Below are 21,050 nucleotides of genomic sequence, written 5' to 3'. Positions count from 1 at the left end.
AGTCTATATCGCTTATCCTATATCGTAAGGATAAGCGTTCTTCTAAATACCAAGAGTGTATTTTTTAATTTCTTTGTATTTCTGTATATGTACGTTTATACTTGAATCATTTGGTAAGTGAAGTGTCCATCACAGACATTGACTTGTACTCCTGGCAGCCACGTACATGTATAATGTGTAAATTCCTCAGTAATGTCTTACTTGCGTGTTAACTACTTTTTTCTGTAGCAGACTCAACGACTCAAGGTGTGAAACCAACAGTAGAACTTACAATGAATTGCCAAATTACTTCTTTCACCACCATGAATAATTCACTAGATTGCAACAATAGGTGAGGGAGGCAGACGAAAAATATAATGCACGCGATCAGACCTTCTCGCTCTCTCTCCGTCTCACTATAGAATGGATTCCGTTCTGATGTTACTGATCATGCGTTTTGATTTTACCAATGACCTTTTCATTTATGTGAATGAATGCACCCTGAGCATATCTGATGAAACAGGCACATTGACCCCTCCCTTCTCTCACCCCCCCTCTCCCACCTCTGGGTTGGACTTTTTGTTTAGAAATTTGATATTAAAAGACGTGGTTGAATAAGCATATCCACAGAGTTTATCATCAAAAAAAATAAAAAATAAAAAAACAACAGGCATTGAAAATATTATACATAAAGATAGATTTTTTATTTCTTTGCACACATGTCGAAGAGGACGGCATTCTTTTCTGTAAAAAATATAATATTATAAATTTGAAACTCTGGCTTATGTACATTTTCTCCTGAAAAAAAAAACAAATATCTACATTATATATGCAAAAATGGAAAGTGCTGTACATAATATCTTCATAGAAAATCAATTTTAGTCAATACCCCACATACAGCTAGAATATTTGTTTTAACTTCATCTCTAAATATAGGTACTTATATATATATAGGCCTACATACATCTATAGGCCCTATCAAAGAGCATATTCATCCTGTTCCTACTGAAAAACATTTCTTTCTTTTAATATCTACATGCAGTATATCTCGTGAAAATGAAAACAGGATTTTAAATGATGTATGCTCAGGCCGGCCTCAACAGTTCCCCCTATATCTACCCTGAACTACAGAGATATCTTGAAACTTACCTCTACACTAAATCATACCCTTATTGTTTCAGAAAACTTGTAACGGCAAGGATATTATATAGTTTAGAGATAAGTTTCAAGCTTATCTCTGAGGCTCAGAGTGCCTATACCCCGGTAATAGCATATACATATTGATTGATAATTTTTTTAAATAACAATTATATACAACGTTATGCGCTCAACGCCGTAATACTGTACAATTGGGAAGAAATATTTACATCCTAGAATTCAAAAATTATGTGGTGGGCATATTTTCTTTGTATATTAAATTGGTAAACAAAATATAATAAAAAATAAAACAGCCATGAAGAAACGAGATCAAAAACGTTTCACATCCTTGTAAACAGTTTCACTAGTCACAAATTACAACCATTCATAAGTCTACAGTCTAATTTTCATTTTGGTTTTCATTTTAATATTTTTCCTGATTGTCTAGTTTCTATGCGCGTTAGGCGGCGGGCGCTTCCCGCTGAAGTACGGAGGGGGTGAGTGTCCTGGTACTGAGAACTGATTACTATGAGGAGCCACCCCTTTCTTTTTGTTGTTAGATCTCGTGTTCCATGCAGGAGGAGGATCCCATGGTTCCTCGGAATCATCGGAATCTAATTCCGACAGTTCCGTGCCGTCTGTGGTGGAAGTCGTAGCAGACGTCACACGCTCACTTGACACATTCACTTTCTGCATTACGTGAAGCGTTGCTGCCACGTTGCTCGCGGCCATGATAGCGGCTAACTAAAACAAAACATTTTCTTTATATATAAATGGGAATCAAGTAGGAAAATTGAGAAAAAAAAGGACCATTAAAATGTCAAATTGGTGGTAATTATTTTAGAATTTTTCAAAATGATGCGAGTTATGTGACGGAACAGCAATATTTTTTAATATGTTTTATTTAAAACATTTCACTTTATGTATTGGAACAATAAATAAAAAACCGTATATGACGCACAGAGGCTTAAATCCAAGAAAAAATAGAAGAATGAAGTCAATAAACAAAGCATCTTTAACGTTTAATTACTAAACCATCTACAAACATATTATTGTACGTTCTCACTGTATGGTAATCTTAGATCTAGCACTTTTGTGCGCGTGGAAGTGAAAATAAAAAAATCGTCAGTGGCAAATGAAGGCAACACCACCAGTGAAATGTTACAATGTACTTGCGAAAAAAAAACACGTTTCTACTGGCCGACAAATGTGGCTTGTAACGCAAACAGAAAAAAAAGTTGCATAGATAGGCCTAATCAACAGCGGTTAACTTACTTCTAGTAAACCCAGAACGCCAAGTATGCAAGCCCATACGACCCTGTTATTATTCAGCCACTGCAAGATGTTTTCTCCGCATCCTGTCTTGTAGAGTTGACTGGGGTCCACACTAGATGGCGTTGTAGTAGATGAGGTGGTGTTGACACAGCTGGAATCGACATTAAGTTGCCCATTGCTGTTATATTCTTCTGTTCCGTTGAAACCACAGCATTTTAGCTGAAATTTCAATCAACAAAACATGAACATATGTTACAATACATTAAGTGCCTGTCCACTGACTTTTAGTGTTACGTCGATTATTTAAAAATAAAAGTCATAGGGATGTGAACTGAGATGTTTGTGCTACTGTACATGTAATGATATGAATATTCACGATAAATATTAACATTATACGTACATCTCTCTGGACAAGGTTTTTGGTTTCTTGATTCAGTCCATTCCAAATGGATGCAATGAATGTTGAAATCTGAAATCATATTGCGTATTAAAGCCGCTTAACTTTCATGGCATCATTTCAGTATTCTTAACACATCATTGAACATGAAATTATGGTTAACACATTCACATTATTTTTGAAACTGTGTTACACCAAAAGTAATTTAAAGAATGCATAAACGGCAGTAACATTAAATCGTACGATACATATTCATCGATCCTTTACTCGGCGCCTAGCTGAGACCTTTGCATAACGGCGTGTAACTCGCCAAGAAATATCCAGACTTGACATTTAATATGGAATATTTTTTTCTAAATAATTTTTTATCAGTTTTTTCCTATTTTGCTGACTGATAAATGAAAATAAGGATTAAAATCGTGTTTTAATAACTTTAAATTATCTCTTGGATGTCATTGTGACATCAGTTCATTAATGGAATTCGCCAGAGAAGCAAACAAAAACACGTTGCCTATTCTATGTCATACGACTCCCATTAAAAGAGATATTTTAGATCTCCATATTTTCCAAATTATCGTCTGTAAAAGGGTAATACGCTCCACAAAAGATCCTCATGTCAGTTGCTAGTCACAGTAATGGTCGTTGTTACGCCTGGCCTCTTCGTGGCTGTTGCCAGCGCTCTCAAGCGGCAAGGCATTTCTTGGGGGTAGGTTTTAAGAGTTCAATCTGGAATAGCATTCCAGGCATAGGTCTAAAATTGTCCAATCTGGTCCAGTTTTGTTGTAGGACATGTAGGCAGTTGATTGGTGAGTAATGGTCTACCGAAATATTGTCTATGTGGTTCAAATGTGGCGATTTTGATGACCAGGGTAGCTGCTCATTCCCTTGGTTCTGTAAGTTATCTGCTATTAAAAGTGCTCTGTGTGAACCTGCAACCTCATCGTGCAACCTAGAATTGTTCCTAAGTTGCCCCCTATCAAATGATAGTCAAGTGGTTCCGAGATTATTCCTTTATTTGATCTGGTTCAGGTTTTCGTCGATGACTACCGTTGGTGTTTTGGCACCAATGTGGAATCTACTCCAAATACTGACGCTGTCAATCACCCTTGTCACTTTAGACCCGGCATATGCTTCGTCGCAGGCCTCTTCTGGATATCTGTAAACTCTGTTTTGACTAATTGGGCGGTACAGGTGAAATCTGACCTCAATAAAGAAAGCCACGCAGTTTCAGTGTTCTACCCAGAATCGTTCATGGCCCCCAATTCATTAGAGAAACAGACGACGATGTTTTGCTGTATACAGTGGGTACCTCGGAGGTCATTTGGTGTTCTTACCTGCTAAAACCAGTTAAGTGTTCGCTAAGGGCTTTGAAAAATGCATTTTAGTGGCAATTTACCCCTCGTTCTGAAGGGACTAAGTGCTTTTTGTTGAGTTGCAGCAGCGTATACCGAAAGACAGTGGGTCCTGTACCCTGTAGGTAAAATTTTGATACATTGGGGGTCACCTCTGTGTAGGTACATCAGTCTGGGCATTACTCTATAAAACTGTGGGGACCGTTCCGTTTGGCGCTATGATCTGTCTGGTTATGTCTGTCTTTTTCGCGCCATTCTGCCTTAGATTAACAAATTTGTAAAGCACTACTTGGCTCATTTTACGCACTGCAAAACTGACCTCTTGCATGCAAAATTTCAAATTATTCTATCCAGTAGTTGCCGAAATATGGATATTTTTTTGACAGAACCAAGCTTTGCCTAAGCCAAGCTTTGATCAGCCCAAAGGAACACTACCCAATTAAATCACTGCAATTTACATAATGTAGCAGCGCAACAGGCATGAAAGTCAGTTAATTGGTAGTGACACACCTGACTGCACACTTTTACATTCATAAATCTTATATGAGATCGGAGTTTTTTGAAAAAAGAACGTATTTTTACCTAGGTATACCTTCAAAACTGAAATATTCCATATTAAATGTCAAGTCTGTATATACAGTAAATTATATATGTACTCTGGTAGTACCGCAGTTTTTCCAACATGTGGAATTGAGGTTTCATTATAAATGATGAGATAGCTGATTTACAAATTACATACCTTGTCCTTTTCTATATAAACGTACATGACGGCGCCGACTTCAAGGAAAATGAGAACGATAAGCAAACCAATGTACTGGAAGTAGAAAACGTCATTACTATCAAATTGTAAAGGGTTGCAATAATTAATTAATTAATTAATTAATTAAAAACAAAAGGATCGAGGAGCACAAGACAGTCTCATCAAAAGTTTATATAATTAAATTGATAAAGAATACCAAATACGCAGTCTGAAGGCTAAACTGTTTTAAAATACATGTAGTGTATACTAATACACGAGGGATGCGAGTGAAAATTTATACTTACCCATTTGATTGAACAAGTGCTTTCTTTAAGTGCCCCTATACAGCCCACTGTGCCTAGAATAGAACGAACAGTAAGAAAATGTTTCAAACTGGAAATTGAAAATAATCAAGCGATTACTTGAATTATACCAAAATAACAAAATAAAAAACGTGTTTCAGGATTAGAGCAAAGACTATAAAGTGAGGCACAATACAAACTATACATGTAAGTAAATAAATATTTTAATATTTTAAAACTGTTAAATATGTTAAAACTGTACTTACCAATTATAAAGATTAGAACTCCCAGTGCTATCAGCGTGTACGTAAAAACCTAGAGGAGGACAATAAATAAGTCATTGTTCTGTTTCTCTCTGTATAATCAAAGTCGTAATGGCTTAATGAGTTTATTGAACACAACTTTTTAGGCGACACAATATGAAGAGAGCCTATGCATAGACTATAACTGCAAACTATCGAAATGGGTAGAAAAGGGAATTATCTTGATTTTGGTTTAACATTTATTTCTTACTCATCTGAGTGAAATATGTGTTACATGCATAAAAGTTAAGTGACATGTAATCAGACGTAAACAGTAGACAAAATAACGACAACGGTAACTGAACAGAAGGTACATAGAAGAGGTACATGTAAGTAAAATATGCGAAAGTGAGACTATTAAAAGAGGGTTTTGTAATGTAATTTTAATTGTAATTAAACAAAACATTTTTATTTGAAAATTGCTTTAGGTTACGTCCAGGAATGTGTTTTGTTTTGAGTATTAGCAAGGAGGTGATTGCCATCATAGGGCCTATACATCCTTGCCATTGGTAACATTAAGTTAAACATGGCTTAATTCGGAGTGGTTGAGCTGAAATCCAAGTGTTGACTGATCTGTGACAGAAAATTTGTTATAGCATTTTGAAACGATGCGTTAAGTATCATTTTGAAAGCTAATGTCTACACTACCGGGGTATAGCCAACCAAAATAATACGAAAAATAATCCTCTTGAATCTTAAACCGCTATCGAAACGACTTTTTATGTCAATGCCAAACCTTATCAACCAAAGAAACACAGGCATGACCTTACATCGTCTTTGAAGTGTAACACAGGTTGCATTTATCTTATAAAACAAGTTTGCAAAGGGGTAAATTCTGTAATAATCCTTATCTCTCCGTCAGTAAGGGGCACTTGTATACCTGTGACACCGGCACGCTCCAACACGTTTTCAATATAAACAACACCTTGGCAAAACTAATTCTAAACTGTTGAGTTGAAATTCTCATGCCAACAAATTTTATATCCTGATCAATAAAGCCTGCTTCGTGGTGTCCAATTTCGTAACTATTCTGACTTGTGTCAAATCTATGAATGACAATTAAAGTAAAATGTATTCTCTTTTTAAACTCGTCTTCGGCTATAGGAAAGTGGGGCGGGTAAGAGACTTTCTATTAATGTGAGCTGTAGTACGGGGGATACTTACCAAAGACCCCGACATAAAACTTGTCAAGATGGATCCGGTTGTCGCCATAGCCCAGGCGACATAAGCTATAGCACCAATACCGATCACCTGCAGGAGAAATTGAACACCGTTAGTGCAAAGTTAGAATCTATTTATATACGGCTGTTTTTCATTATTCGACAGGCAACGTGCAGTCGCTTATCGTGTAATAGCTCCATAGTTACAATTTGACAGAAATTTTCAAAGATGTTTATTTATACACGTATATGTTACATCCATTCATAAGGATAGCCCAAAGTTCTATAGAATAGATATGTACATATGAAAGGGACTTTTCTTTGCCAATAAAAGCATTCTTCTTTGCCAAATCAACAGTTAACCATTGGGAATACATATACATACTAAAGTGAGAGAGAAGAGACGAGAGCCAAGCAGTTGCCATTGTGAATTCTGCTCATGGCAGGCTGCCAGGGAAATATTCTAGTAAATTTGGAGAGTCGCATACATATATTTCCTACATACTCTGTAGATGTGAAAGATAAAAGCTTGTCCAAACTAAACCGGAATGTCTAATTCTCCTTTCTACACCAGGTGATCATGCAAGTAGACCTGTATATATCACGTAACGCGTTCAAATGCACCGAGAGCCGTCACTTACCCACAGCAGAGAATTGACGAAAATCAGCAGGTATTTCATACACCCCACTTTCGCCGCCATGTTTTCTCTAACAGGTCCACCTTGTAAGCGATCACGACCTTATTGCTTATCTATCGTCTTCAAGATAATTCTGCTTTCCAGGATGGTTAATTAACGATTTTGATCGGATCGACCAACTATATTTTTGGTGCGGCAGCCATTTTGCCTCTTCGTTTACCTGTGGATGTATAAAGGGTCTAAATCACAAAAGCAAATTTACCTGGGCATTAAAAGCACGCATTACAAAGGAGATTGACGGTTAGGCTGAAAAGGTTGTTAACATTGGGCTTATAGAACTGTGGTGTTCCCTTTCCCACATTTAGAGTCAGGCTGTTTGCTGCTTAGTCTCCCATAAATATTTACTTGGAGAATAATGGTTTGGATCAGTGATGATTTTGACCTTTCTTCTTAATCTAGAATTGAACATTCCGTTTCTTCTTGTTCTTCTACCGGTGTAGACAGAGTGGCTAAATTTTCACTGAAGGACTGATAAGCATCACATTGTTATTATATTTGAAGAATTTTAAAAATATATCCAAACTGGTGTGTTTTAGCAGTGAAATATAATAAAATTTTAACTGTGGATCAAATTTAATTTTAAAAATTCATCTTTTAAAGGCCCAAAAGGTTAACTGTTTTAGACAGAAATTATGACATTATTGGACTCTAAAAAAGAAGTAATGGATTTGTTTTTCATGGAATATCACAATCTTGGTACAACCTTTTTACTTTGCCCGACGTTTTATAGATATGTTGTATTTGATGCATGAAATCGGGCATGTAGCAGCCTTTGCGCCCTGGTGGGGAGAAGCGACTTCCTACAAAAAACAGCATCGCTTAGGCAATCCTAACAGAGGCCCTTGTTTTGTTGAAAACTATTTTTGTGTCAATATTTCACTACAAAAATAGAGAAATACCTTTGTGAAAGAGTAAAAAAATGTAAAACAAGACCTAGTCTAACCTCTTCTCAAGCACGGGCACACCGCCACGAACTTGCATGATAGTAGTACGTGGAAAGATACAATTTATTCACATACTCATCTTTGCCAATATAATGTTTCGATCACCTGATCGGTATGTTCACACATAGATGTAATTCTCTTTTGCATTATCACTGGACTTCTTCAGGCGTTTCATCCTGTAACAATGCAATGAACCATCCTCATGACGACACAAGTTACCAAAACCACAAATCACAAATATCTTAATTAGGTTTATTTACTACGTTTATAGCCCTCTAATCTCTTGTTGTTAAGTGCTAAACAAGCAATAGTTGAGTGTGACACTTTAAATTGTGAAAGCATGTATTTGTCACTATGTGAAAATTTTATTTGGGCAAATACGACGACTGATTAACCAGGCAATTAATTAGTAAACAAATAAGACAGCATGTTATGGAGTGTGATACATCGACTAATCTGTTTACTATGGTGACATTCGTGTTATGATCCCATTGTTACAAAGGGGATAAACTTGCCTTTTCCAAAACCCATGGTCAAAACGACTGATAATCGAGCACAGAGAAAGACAGGAAACAGTTTGAATCGAGAGACAAAACACAATATGAATCTTAAACGCGTCCTGGGATTCCTCTTCGTACATGTATGCTTCTTCATGACTCGTAAGTAAACATTTTTTCAGGTTTTAGAGGTTAGTTTAAAGGTATTTCACGTTAAAACAATTTTTTCGAGAAAAATGTAATTTTTTCTACTCATTTCCCAATTTTCCCGCTTTTATTCAGTGCACTGCATCATTTCTAATTAAATAACTTTGTTCTTAACGAATCGTGATTAATTCTGACGAAAAAAGTTATGATTTTGGGACACTTTCAAGGGCGCATAGCATACACTTATCTTAAAATACGCTTGAAATTTTGGTATTTATTAAATTAGAATATATTTTTGCTGAGCCAGTAGAAACAATAAACTTCGACCTTACATTTCCAAAGGAAAGTGTATAAATAACTTTTTCCTTCAAGTTGCACACTGGGTCAAAATTGTTACTTATCGTCGTGTCTGTTTCCAGTATGTAACGCCATTCAAATCGACCAGGCTCCTCAAAACTCAACAGTTTTGGTCGGGGATAACGTAACTCTTGGGTGTCAAATATCCGGAAAAGGAAGTTCCGACAGAGTGTACTGGAGGAGGGTACGTTTCATTCATAATTCTGCCTTGAAATGTTGCTTTTTTTTTTTTTTTTTTTTTTTTTTTTTGTAGTTTTAACTGCCACAAGAACTCATTACTTATCAACGTTTTCAAGAGCTTTATTTTTTCAAGCCGCAGTTATGATAACATGCACAGTTATGATAACATGGGATCCATTTGCAGGCCAACTTGCATAAATTATCAACATAATCCCGTATACCTTGTGAAACTGCTTAATTTATCTAAAAACAAATTCATAAGTTATCCGTAATTCACTTATTTTTCAAGAGATATAGAATATCCATATCAATATGTTAGCGCCACATTTCTATTTCAGTGTTCTATTAACAGTCTCCAGTGCGACAAGGCGTCATCCACCCTCATTAGCTTGGACTCTGTCTCTGTCTTGGACGCTAATAAGTACTCGGTCGTCGGAACTTACAACATCACCATATATAATGTCAGTGTTGCAGAGGAAGGGCTGTACCAGTGTGAGACAGAGGTCTCCAGCGCAATCACAGCCACAGCAGCAGCCCATTTGAATGTGATAGGTGAGGATTTGTTCGTTTGAGTGTGGTAGATGAGATAGATTATATGTAAATGTAAATGTGATTATTATCATTTATTAAGGGATGCGAGGGATAGCGAGGAGACATGCCAGCTAGTTTTGGATGTTATGTAAATATGCGAAACACGCACAGCTGTGGCTCTTTTTTAATACACCATATGTCTATAACAGCAGGTTTAACATTTTTTCAAAAGATGGCACGTCCATTATTTGTTATATTATTTATTTTCATTTCTATATGATTTTTTACAGCTATGCCAACTAATCTGACGGCGTATTGGTCGTTACCGTCTCCACTGAAGGAAAACGTTGCCGTCAATGCTACGTGTGTATCTGTGAACAGTAGGCCGCCGGCCACTCTACGGTGGTACAGGGGCACCACAGATATCACGGCTCAAGCCACAACCATAACATCAAACGCTACGCAGAATAATGGTAAGCCGTGTTCTTTTTTATCCTCTTGCTTGAAACGCACTTCTTTTCCTAGTGAAAATAGTACTTCCATACAATAAGAGGACACATGCAGGTGTATATTTTCTCAAAAATAAAACTTGATATAAAAAAACTTGATATATATACATAACACACTTGCCAACTGTTTGCTTAAAAGTAAACATTTCCCTCAAATATATATATATATATATATATATATATATATATATATATATATATATATATATATATATATATATATACACTGTAGGTAAATATGTTTCAAATGTTAAATGTAAATTCTAGGCTATGGTGACACCACCAGTTATATCAGTATAACCCCAGTGGTCGCCAACCATGGACAGACGTACAGGTGTATAGCCACTCTGTCTACCAATGTGACAAATGAGACAACACTGGTGGAGAGTCTGGGTAAGTTCATGGTGACTGCCACACAGGTTATCCGTTAAACAGTTAGGGGCTAAGTTGACAATTCGTATCGGACTGTATCTTGATTTGGGGTTTGGGGTTTAGGAGAGGGGAAATGAGGCATCACATCGTAAGTTTTTTAAACTACATGTACGAGTACATATTAAATATAACGAAAGGTACATGTAAATAGAGAAGTGCTGTTTTTTTCCACCGAAAATATTAATTAAGTTATTCATTTATCTGAATACATTTATCGGCTCAGGTTTACTTATTCTCAAATATCACCAGTTTGAGCGCTGCTTTATGGTTGCGCACCGATTCATTTCCTTTTTTTATTTTAGAAAACGGAGCCGGTCACAATACCTTTGTAATGCTTTTGATGGTGTTTCCCACTGTCTTGGCTTTTCTTCTTCGAGGTTAGATGCCACCTATTGCAGAGCATGGAGGAGGGAGTGTATTTTGCTGGTTAATGTATAAAGCACCATATATTTTTTAAAGATATTTAACATAAAATCTTTTATGCAGTACAAAAATTTTAAGATGAAAAACACAGAAAGTGAATTAAAACCCATGGAATTTAAGAGAGGAAAATTCCCCATGAATCTCTGGAGTTTCAAAGACGGTTCGATTCTCTATTCTGTCTGGTGAAGCCGGGTACTATACAAGGGATTGTGGCAATTAAAATAATTCAAGTATCATATGGAAGAAAAGAATGCTAAAATTCTTCTACTTTACTTTCATGGTATTAGCAACAAAGATTCTGGAGATTAATTACCGGCTATAGTTTAAAGAGCAATAAAAGTTTATATAACAGGATTTAACTTTAACTTATACAAACAATAGTTTAAAGAGACACAAGCTAATAAGGTGTGACAATATTTAATTTAATCTTGTCCAAACTTGATAAAGTGTGTTAATTTTATGTCTTGCATGTTTGTTCGATGTAGCCGACCGTACCACGTAGTGTCTCCATGACGGCTAGCAAGTGTTGATTTTTGTGGTTTTCCTGCTTATTAAGTTCGGGGCACCAAACACATGAAGCACTTGCCAAGCTTAAGAAAGTCGTATTTCTTTTATTAAATCTTTTTTTATTAAATCTTTTATTAAATCTTCATATTTTGTGAATGGTAATTTGATAATCTTGGACGGGATCAGGAATTTTTTTTTGTCTAGCATACATCTAGTATACATGCCCTTCACTCTGTGTTTCCATTGTGTCCGGAATTTTGGTAGAATATAGGCCTATTTGTACATGTACCGGTAGGCTACGTGCTTTTCACAAAAGTAATATGGCAAGACGTGAAATGGTGATATGACGCTACATGAATAATATGCTTGATTTTTATAAAAGTGAATGTAAAGTGTTTATAAATAAAAAGCTTTAAATTATGTTTCTGGCGTTTTTTTTTTTTTTTAAATGATCAGCGTTCTTCTTCTGTTTCTTCTTCTTCTTCCTCTTCGTCTTATTTTGTGATATTTGTCGTCATAATGTAGGCCCTACATGTAGGTGATGGTGGATGGCGAACCTCTATAAGCAAAATAGTAGTTTATTAAAATTGGAAAAATAAAGCAAATAGGCCTAATGTTAGGGTGTGTAGGCCTATTCGTACGCACGTGTTCGTGTCTGTGTCGGGGGAGGTGGGGAGGGGGGGCGGGGGGCATCACGAAAAAATCCTTTTTGACTTAAACAAGAGATATAACTGATTTTACCTCAGTTTATCCCAATCTGGATCCATCTAACTGTACTGGTATGGTTCCAATGTAGTGAGAACTGGGGTTGGATAATCGTGCACTTTGCTTCAAAGATTTACGATCAAAATATGATACAACTGTAATTTACGGGAGCAGATCCAGAAATGTTTTCTGACAGTCTTCCAAATTATCTTTGTTGACCCATCCTCTATTTTTGACCAGAAAAATTACTGTAGATGACTGTCGCATTCACTATTATTATGATTATTGTGTTTGTTGCGTTGAAATAGCCGTCTTGGTTGAAGGTAGAGTAAGCATAACGAGGGGAAGTGGTTCGAAACTGTAAACTGCGTACGGCGGCTGACTCCACTTCCGTTGTAAACATCGTGGATGAGAAGATGAAAAGGTCGTGTACTGCTGAAGGGCAAATTGGATGCAGATTATAACTGAAGAGCATGGGAGACGAATTTGAACAGATATTGGACAAACTAGGTGAAGTCTTTGGTGTACCAAAATCATTTTAAAATTGTAAAATATATGTGTGAAGATGTTTTGTTGAATATATAAATGAGACGACCACGTGTTCCTTATATTCACAATCACATATGTACGGTACAGGTGCAGGTTTGTATTAGATGTTGAAATGTCCTCCAGTGAAATTCACGTTAGTGTACCTTCCTCTGAGGCAAACCGAGTTCATGTAGTTGTCAGTGCCTAAGAAAATATGCACCCAACCCTCTGGGTATTTTGGAAAAGGGGTCATTTAGTTCATTCCAGTACGTGTACTGTACTACTGGCTTTAGTCTGCTACACAGTTATGATCTTCAAAAGATCTTCACCGAGATCTACGGTGTCACTTAACACCGAGATGTATGAAATAACACAAAATAACATGCAAGCGCACCTTAATGTTGCTTTTAAAATTAAAATAATTTGCTATTTGAATTCTGCATCCCACATTGCATTTGTCTTAGACCCAATACAATATTTATGGTCCAATTAAGATCTGTAACCAGTGTTTTTAATTTGCAGCTGCAACAGCAGTGGGCAGCCATTTTGCAAGATCTGTTAACTCAGAAGCTGCTGGAAATTGTATGCTTCATCCAATACAGTACACATATTGGCCAGCTTTAACCTGTTTTTTAGTTCCAAGTTTCCAGAACATCTAGTTTTTGAGCCACTTTCTCAATGGAGAAAGACACAATGAATTTCACTTGTGATGGTAAAAATTAAAATTTAGAACTTAGACCCCATTCCCAGAGATTAGATCGATCCAACTAGATCGACCTAACTCCCTGGGGGTTCACGCTAAATAGCTGTCAGCCGAGCAGGCACGAAAGTTAATTACACCCTTACAGCTTGTAGTAGGCGGAACGGACATTTAAGCCGGAGTATCTGACAGTAATCTAGTGAGACTCCCCATGGGGATAGAGCGATCTAAAATCTACGGGAATGCACCCTTAAAGACAGGTTTATGATAATCTCAAATGTTTTGGATAGGGTATAAATCACTATATCTTAGTGATAAGTGGGAAATTATTAACATTTCTAGGAAAATGTCTTAGATTTGGGTCTAAAATCTATTGTATGCATTAAATAATTGCCTTAATTGATTTTTCCAGGGCAGTTTAGAGGCTACCAAGTCCTTGTATTTTCTCTACTGCAGTTGAGTGATGTTGTCACAGCATGGACCATGTTACTCCCTATCTTCATCAGTGCCAGACCCCAGTGGTACTGCCCCAATACAGCAGATAACAGTACCAATAACAGTACAGTATCAGTGTCTCCACATATAGAAAATGGAACACTGTTTGACAGTATGACATATTCAGATGGTGCTAAAGATTTCATCAACTTTACAATTTTACATGAAATGGTCCAATATAAATCTCAATCCCTTGATAGCAATATGTCACAGTACTATGAGGCTGGAGGCTATATAAAAGGGTTTTGTACCAGTGATGGTGGTATCTGTGAAGGTCATACATATTCTACAGATTTTACATCAGTTATAAGTGAGGTGAGGCTTGATCTTTAAGTACTTCTTTTAATGTTTTGTGTACTGTGTTTGTATCTTGCAAATCTGTAGACTTATCATCATCAAACTTAAAAAAAAAAAGATTAAAAGGTACCAAAAAGATGTACAATTCTCTCATTTGTTCCATTGGTTTAATTTCCAATAACATTAAGACTGGTATTTTCTGTAAATCAGTCATAACAGAGTCATATCATCAATAGTTATATTACTGTCCTGAAGCGAAAATTGTAAATTGGTAACAATAATTTTAACTTACATTTACTGAAGTAGTCAAAATTCAAGATCCCAAGTGAATACATTGTGTTTTTTGTTTTTGTTTTTTGTTTTTTTCTCAGTGGAATCTCCTTTGTTCCGAGAAGTACATAGGCACCCTGATCACCACTATACAGATGATAGGGGTGCTGGGCGGTGCAATTGTTATAGGACAGCTGGGGGACACATTTGGTCGCAAGATGATTTATTTTGCCACGATAGCGTTAAACTCTGTGTTTGGCACTGTGATGGCATTTGCCTCATCATGGCAGCTGTTTGCAGCATGCAGGTTCATGAATGGCTTCTGTATGGGAGGTGAGAGCACTGGGGACATAAGATTTTTTAATGTTTGGCCTTTTTCACATCAAGTGGCATACTTAACTGATCTGGTCTGGACCTGTCTAAAGCCTGGGTCCCAACTACGTTTTGGACGCACGGTTTTTAGGTTCCTTGCGTCCAGCTAAGACGTAGCTAGATAGCACATAGCAGCTGTTGATCATGTCGAAAAGTTACTACGTGCTGTGTGCGACCTCCAAAAGTCGCACGATGGACGTGCTCCTCATGCACGAACTCCCACATTTTCCCTATTTTTTTTGCCGTAGACCACACGTAGCAGCCCGTACATTTGTTCAGGGTATGATACTATGTAATGCGATCTGATACACACCTTGAAAACGGGTAGTGTGGTCCGATTTACCGGTGAATTCTGGATCATTCAGTGCCGAGTCTGGTAGTTGGGTAGGCCTGATGTACTGTACTAGCAACAATACCCCTGTATTAGCTTGACAGTTTTTTAATGGGGACTGGTCCAGTTAAGCATACTGAGTGAATATTGACATCAGAATCTGCAGTAACTCCACTTGTTTCACTGGATATTATTTACAGAATGTTACTCTGGTATTATATGTAGCATAAGTGTATTGAAAACAGCATGCATGTGCACCTTATGTTAAAGTTACCCCCCCCCCCCCAGTAGTGTCTTGATGATACTGAAGTATACATAGTATACAGAATAACTAAAATTGGCAATGTATGAATAATGAATAATAGGAAATCAAGTCTTTTGAAATCCTTGTTTTAAAAAAATAATGTAATTATTTTAGGACTTTTAAACATTAACTACATTTGGCCTATGGAGTTTGTTGGACCAAGATGGCGCACATTTTGTGGATGTGTAGGCTTATTCCAAGTGGGTGGTATGACGTTAGCATTATTAGCCTACTTCATTCGTGATTGGAGGAACCTCTGCCTTGCCACTTCTTTACCACCTCTAGCATTAATGTTTACATGGTGGTAGGTTGCCATCTGCTTGTCTTTTTCATGCTTATAAAATAAAAGTAGAAATATTTAAATGAGAACTGCATTTTATTTGAAAAATTAAAGAACAGTATGTTTGGCAAATACGTATGCTTTTACACAAAGTGGTTTGTTAGAATTGTAACTTTATATGCTGAAGCATCTGTGCTTTGTGTAGTCGAGTTTTATTGGAATTTTATAGCAATAAGTTATCATTCTTTGATTTCTTGTTGCAGTGTTATGGGTCTGTTGATTTTGTGTTGCTGGATGGGAGGTTTTTACAGTTGTTTAATTCTTGTTTTAAGGGCCATACCAGAGAGTCCAAGGTGGCTCTCTATGAAAAACAGATTTGCAGAGGCAGAAATTATTTTGACAAAAATGGCCAAGTGGAATAAGAGACCGGTTCCAGATTTTTCCAAACTTAGAACTTTTGCTGAGGTAAACTTTACTATGGACTGTTAAATGTACCTCTAAGTTTTATTGGTGACTGTAAGATTTCATTTCATGTTATTATATGAGTGAAATTATAAGTCTGTTTATATTGATTTAATACTTTTATATTTGGAAAAAAATTGTTACAGATACAAGTAATGTTCATACATATAAGTAATAGTCTTTTAATGTTCAAAACAGTAATTGTAGTATTTGATATTTTACGTTGACAGTGCTGTAATTTTGTTTTTCCACAGACAGAAAAGGCCAAACTGGGGAAGATGAAGAGTTACAGTTACTGGGACTTGTTCAGGACCCCTGCAATGTGTAAAAACATGCTGATTGTCATGTATGCATGGTAAGCATCATGTGAAGTGTTGAGACCACTTAGAATAAAAGAACTTGATTTGATGTGTGGTCTTTTCAAAGTCAGCTAAGAAACTGACACAACTATATTTTGTTTCACAATTAAAGAACTGAAGAGTCTAATTACATGATCTTTTTGGTCATAATAGTAGGATCTTAATTAAAAGCAATCTAAACCCTTACGCTTCTTATGAAACCAACCCCAGTTCTTCCTGATCAGTGTAATTGTCGTCACAGTTGTTGTTTAAGCAAACCTACCTAGTTGGAATAATACCTGTAGGAATACAATATTATATTGTTGTTGAAAATATATCCATTACATGTAATCAGAGTATACAGCTGAATATGATTGTCTTCAGTTTGAATACATGTTTTTGTCAATACCTTAAGTACGTAGCATTATGTGCAGCATGTCATATTTAAAGCTGAATCTGTAGTTATTGATAAACTAATGTAGTGATTTATTAATCATCCATCATTAACCTATAGACCTGATATGTGATTGTTTATTTTAGGTTTGTTTGTGCAGCAGTGTTTTATGGCTTGAACTACAATGTGAAGAACTTAGCAGGGGACCGTTACCTCAACATGTTCCTGGTTTCCTTTATTGACATGCCAGCAGTTTGGTCAACTATATTCTTCAATGCTTGGTAAGGGGGGTGTCATTTTACTGTAGATATATTCCAAATGGGAAGCATGATTAGGCTACTTTATTTTTGATTATTACATATCTTTAATTTTTGTGTGCACTTCCTGTAAGAATGGGCATGTATTCATGTTATATATATATTTGAATTGAATGTGGTCAGTTTTCTATACCAGCAATAATATAATTTTTCACTTTTTGTATTCTTCTATGATGCAGTCGCTTCAGGAACATTATGAATATACATTTTTTTTTTTATGTTGAAAATTGAAATCCAGAATGGCAGCAATATGGATGAGTAAAGTCTCAGTTCACAGCACTTAATAATGTCACAATTCCAGGTGTGGAAGAAGAAAAACATTATTTGTGTCAATGCTAATTGCTGGACTAGCTAATTTTGCTGTACTGTTTGTAGATGTGGCAGGTGAGATGTTAAAATGAATATGAATATTTTCATATTTTTTATAGTAATGCATGCCAGCTTCAGATAAAGTTGTTTAGTGCCCAGTTGTAAAGGGGTAGATTTCTTAATAAATTTACAGTTTATATTTACCAAATCATAATATTATGTCAATTACTTTAAAAAGTAGTGTTTGTTGTATTTGCTATTGTAGGAAAGATGGAAGAACTGTCATTGCTTACAAAAATCTTAGCTTTAATTGGCAAGTTTGGGATCTCTGCCTCATGGAGTGTAGCCTATTTGTATAGTGCAGAATTGTTTCCAACTGTTGTAAGGTATGCTTAATTGCTATTGTAATTAATATCTTTTTTAAAAAGCAACAGTATTAATTGCAGATGTTGAAAGAATTAGTTCACTGCTTTATTAATTTTGCTTATCCCTGTTGTTGGAAAGTTTCTATAAAAAGGCAGTTGTTTGATATTTTCTTTTTCCTGAATTCTGTGATATATTTTAACATGCCTTTGCAGTCATTTAGGCAGAATCGCAAGTAATTTGGTTCTTATGTAATTGAACAAAAAATAATCTTAAATTTCATATTTTATAGGAATTTGGCAATGGGTTTAGCATCTACCACAGGAAGGATAGGCGGGATTATAGCACCTCAGCTGGTCTATATGGTAAGTTGCCATGCAGATTGTTTGAACATGCTATGTATATTTGACATTACTTTTCCAAGTTCATCTTGGTTCACCTTTGGAAATTGAAAAATAAGAAAAAAATCACTTGAACAATAATTTTTCTTTCTAGAATAATTTTTCAAAGCCATTGCCATTCATTATCTTTGGGTGCTTGGGGATTACATCTGCCTTGGCCAATGCCTTTCTGCCAGAGACCAGAGGGAAGCCATTACCAGACTCGGTTCCTCTCTGGAAATGGAAGAAAAGTTCTGCAATAAAAAGTAATCAAGATGAAAGTGAGATGCCTCTCTCTGAAACTGGTTCAATAAGCAATGGTAATTGTCTACATGTGGAGGGAAATAGTGAAATTAGTGGTTCTGAGGTGTGCCCTTCATTAGTTGAAGAGCAGGAGCCATGTCTTGTGGAACCTTCATGCACCGGTGACCTTGACTCTGAATCGGTGGAACAGTCACATTGAGAAAAATATTTTCTCTAGATGGATTTAGATTTTTTAAATAAATTGAGTTGTTTTTTGTTTCCAATGGCCATGATTTATGAACAAATATTGTATTTTTGTGTTGCATTTGTGTCAAAGACATTTTTTCAGAGATGAATATTTTGAACAGTTGAGGTAGTCACTGTAGGCTGCAGTGTAGTGGTTTTTCCATGCAGGGGTCACAGGACAAAAAAGGAGTTGGAACCAGAGTTGAAGCTGTGCTTCCTTCTTACTGTAATAGTTTGAAATGGAAGGTATTTTTGCTTTTAATGTTTAAGACCACCTGATGGGCAAATGATCTGGTTGAATTCAAAAATGGGCCAAATCTTTTGATGTATTTGAAACATTTTTCGATTAAATATTTACCTGTGTTGCAAGAATACTGTTGCTATATTGTTACATCTTAAAAATGGATGTTTCCCTTCAAACTTGCTAGAGTCATATGAAGGTCTTATATATATGTCATCTTTGAAAATGTCCCTTCGGATTATTATTTTTAAAAAATCATGTTTTTATATGATCTTATTAAGTATATACATGTATCTATTGCAGCCTAATTTATATATTTTTAAATTGTCCTTGTTTACAGAATGGAGGTTGTTGGTTGTTAGCATATTGAGCAGATGCAGGTACTTAACTGTGCATTTTTCAGCTTTAGCTGACCTATATAGAAATGTATAATGACAGAAAAAATTGATATGTTGGTTAACAAGCACCTCTGCTCTAATTTGAGGAAATCTATTTTATTTGCTACTTTTTGTCAAATGAAAAAAAATGCCATGAGTTGGTAAATAGAAAAAATTACATTTAACCCAAGGAGAACCTTAAGGCTGTGGTTTTTACTCTGTTATATCACCCACACTGTGGTTTTTGACATTATGTCCCTCCTTGAAAAACAGGAAAATGACTCATCCTGATATTTAGCTGCTATGCTCATATATGCTTAAATAAAAAAAAATGTTTTGGTACCTTGTTAACCAACATCAGTTTTGTCTTACCTTACCTTAAAAATGCTCAAAGGTTATGTATTAAAAGATGAAGAATGTTATCATATTTATGTTAAGATACATATATTTGTAATATATGTATCTTAACATATATTACAAATATATGTATCTTAACATAAATATACATATATTTGTAATATGTGGTGATCTGTGTATAATTTGTTAGATCTCAGCACATTTTATCTCATCTGCCTGACTTTAGTCGCATTGAGAATGTTTCATACCTTACAAACTTCAAAGCATAATTTAGACTGCAAATTATATATTTAGACTGCAAGTCAAACAGAGAAAGAAAGAATCTCACCTGCGATGGTGTGCTCTTGGCTATCTTAAGGTGCAATTAAATATTTCTAAAATTTTGTTTTAAAAGGTTTTGCCTTCATGGGGTGTTCCATAAATTGCCACAGAATAACTAGGCATCAAAAGTTTTGACTTTCACTTTCACCTGGGGGAAAAAATCCGGCCCATCGTCAAGTCCACTTTAGCATTTTTGATTTGTGTAAGCACTGTGGTATTTTTTTCTCTTAACTGCACAATACTTTTTGTAAATGAGAATTGGACCTTACAGTGTGTGTCATTTATTGTCAGTGGGAAAAATAAAAACTCAATAAAGAAAATATCCTTATACATATTCTTTGACACGCAAGGGAATTTCATGTCAGCTATTTATGGCACAAGTTTGTTTTTCAGTTTTCAGTTACATTGGTTGTACACGTGTGAAGCAAATTGCCGGTAGTGTGCTCAAACTTGTATAGTTTCATAGCAACCGTATTTCAAGCTCCCCTAATCACCGAACTTGAGAGACGAGTGGCAAACCTGAATTTCCTCAGATGCATCCGGGTGTTTCAC

General features: G+C 35.9%; 3 protein-coding genes across 3 annotated transcripts; 2 read left to right on the top strand and 1 right to left on the bottom strand.

Annotated features, from left to right (window-relative positions):
• Positions 1-652: 652 nt before the first annotated feature.
• LOC106175663 (tetraspanin-9) lies at positions 653-7,515 on the bottom strand. The gene is made up of 8 exons (XM_013557766.2): positions 7,285-7,515; positions 6,648-6,734; positions 5,448-5,496; positions 5,185-5,237; positions 4,880-4,954; positions 2,792-2,860; positions 2,392-2,610; positions 653-1,860 (listed from the first exon to the last, which is right to left on the bottom strand). The coding sequence occupies exons 1-8, from the start codon at positions 7,342-7,344 to the stop codon at positions 1,561-1,563; spliced, it is 912 nt and encodes a 303-aa protein (XP_013413220.2). The 5' UTR covers positions 7,345-7,515; the 3' UTR covers positions 653-1,560.
• Positions 7,516-7,554: 39 nt separating this feature from the next.
• On the top strand, positions 7,555-11,715 carry LOC106175664 (uncharacterized). Its single transcript, XM_013557767.2, has 6 exons — positions 7,555-8,944; positions 9,349-9,470; positions 9,805-10,018; positions 10,288-10,470; positions 10,774-10,899; positions 11,241-11,715. The coding sequence occupies exons 1-6, from the start codon at positions 8,815-8,817 to the stop codon at positions 11,318-11,320; spliced, it is 855 nt and encodes a 284-aa protein (XP_013413221.1). The 5' UTR covers positions 7,555-8,814; the 3' UTR covers positions 11,321-11,715.
• Positions 11,716-12,928: 1,213 nt separating this feature from the next.
• Positions 12,929-20,274, top strand: LOC106175684 (organic cation transporter protein). Its single transcript, XM_013557802.2, has 11 exons — positions 12,929-13,083; positions 14,214-14,611; positions 14,965-15,196; positions 15,985-16,174; positions 16,483-16,615; positions 16,867-16,967; positions 17,491-17,625; positions 17,963-18,045; positions 18,236-18,356; positions 18,626-18,698; positions 18,829-20,274. Exons 1-11 carry the CDS (start codon positions 13,047-13,049, stop codon positions 19,174-19,176), a joined length of 1,851 nt encoding a protein of 616 aa, XP_013413256.2. The 5' UTR covers positions 12,929-13,046; the 3' UTR covers positions 19,177-20,274.
• Positions 20,275-21,050: the final 776 nt, after the last annotated feature.

The sequence above is a fragment of the Lingula anatina genome, chromosome 1, assembly GCF_051362555.1.
Source record: "Lingula anatina isolate TDL-2025a chromosome 1, LinAna3.0, whole genome shotgun sequence".
Classification (NCBI taxonomy): domain Eukaryota; kingdom Metazoa; phylum Brachiopoda; class Lingulata; order Lingulida; family Lingulidae; genus Lingula; species Lingula anatina.
Note: the sequence above shows the minus strand (reverse complement) of the source record. Positions and strands in the feature narration are given on the sequence as shown.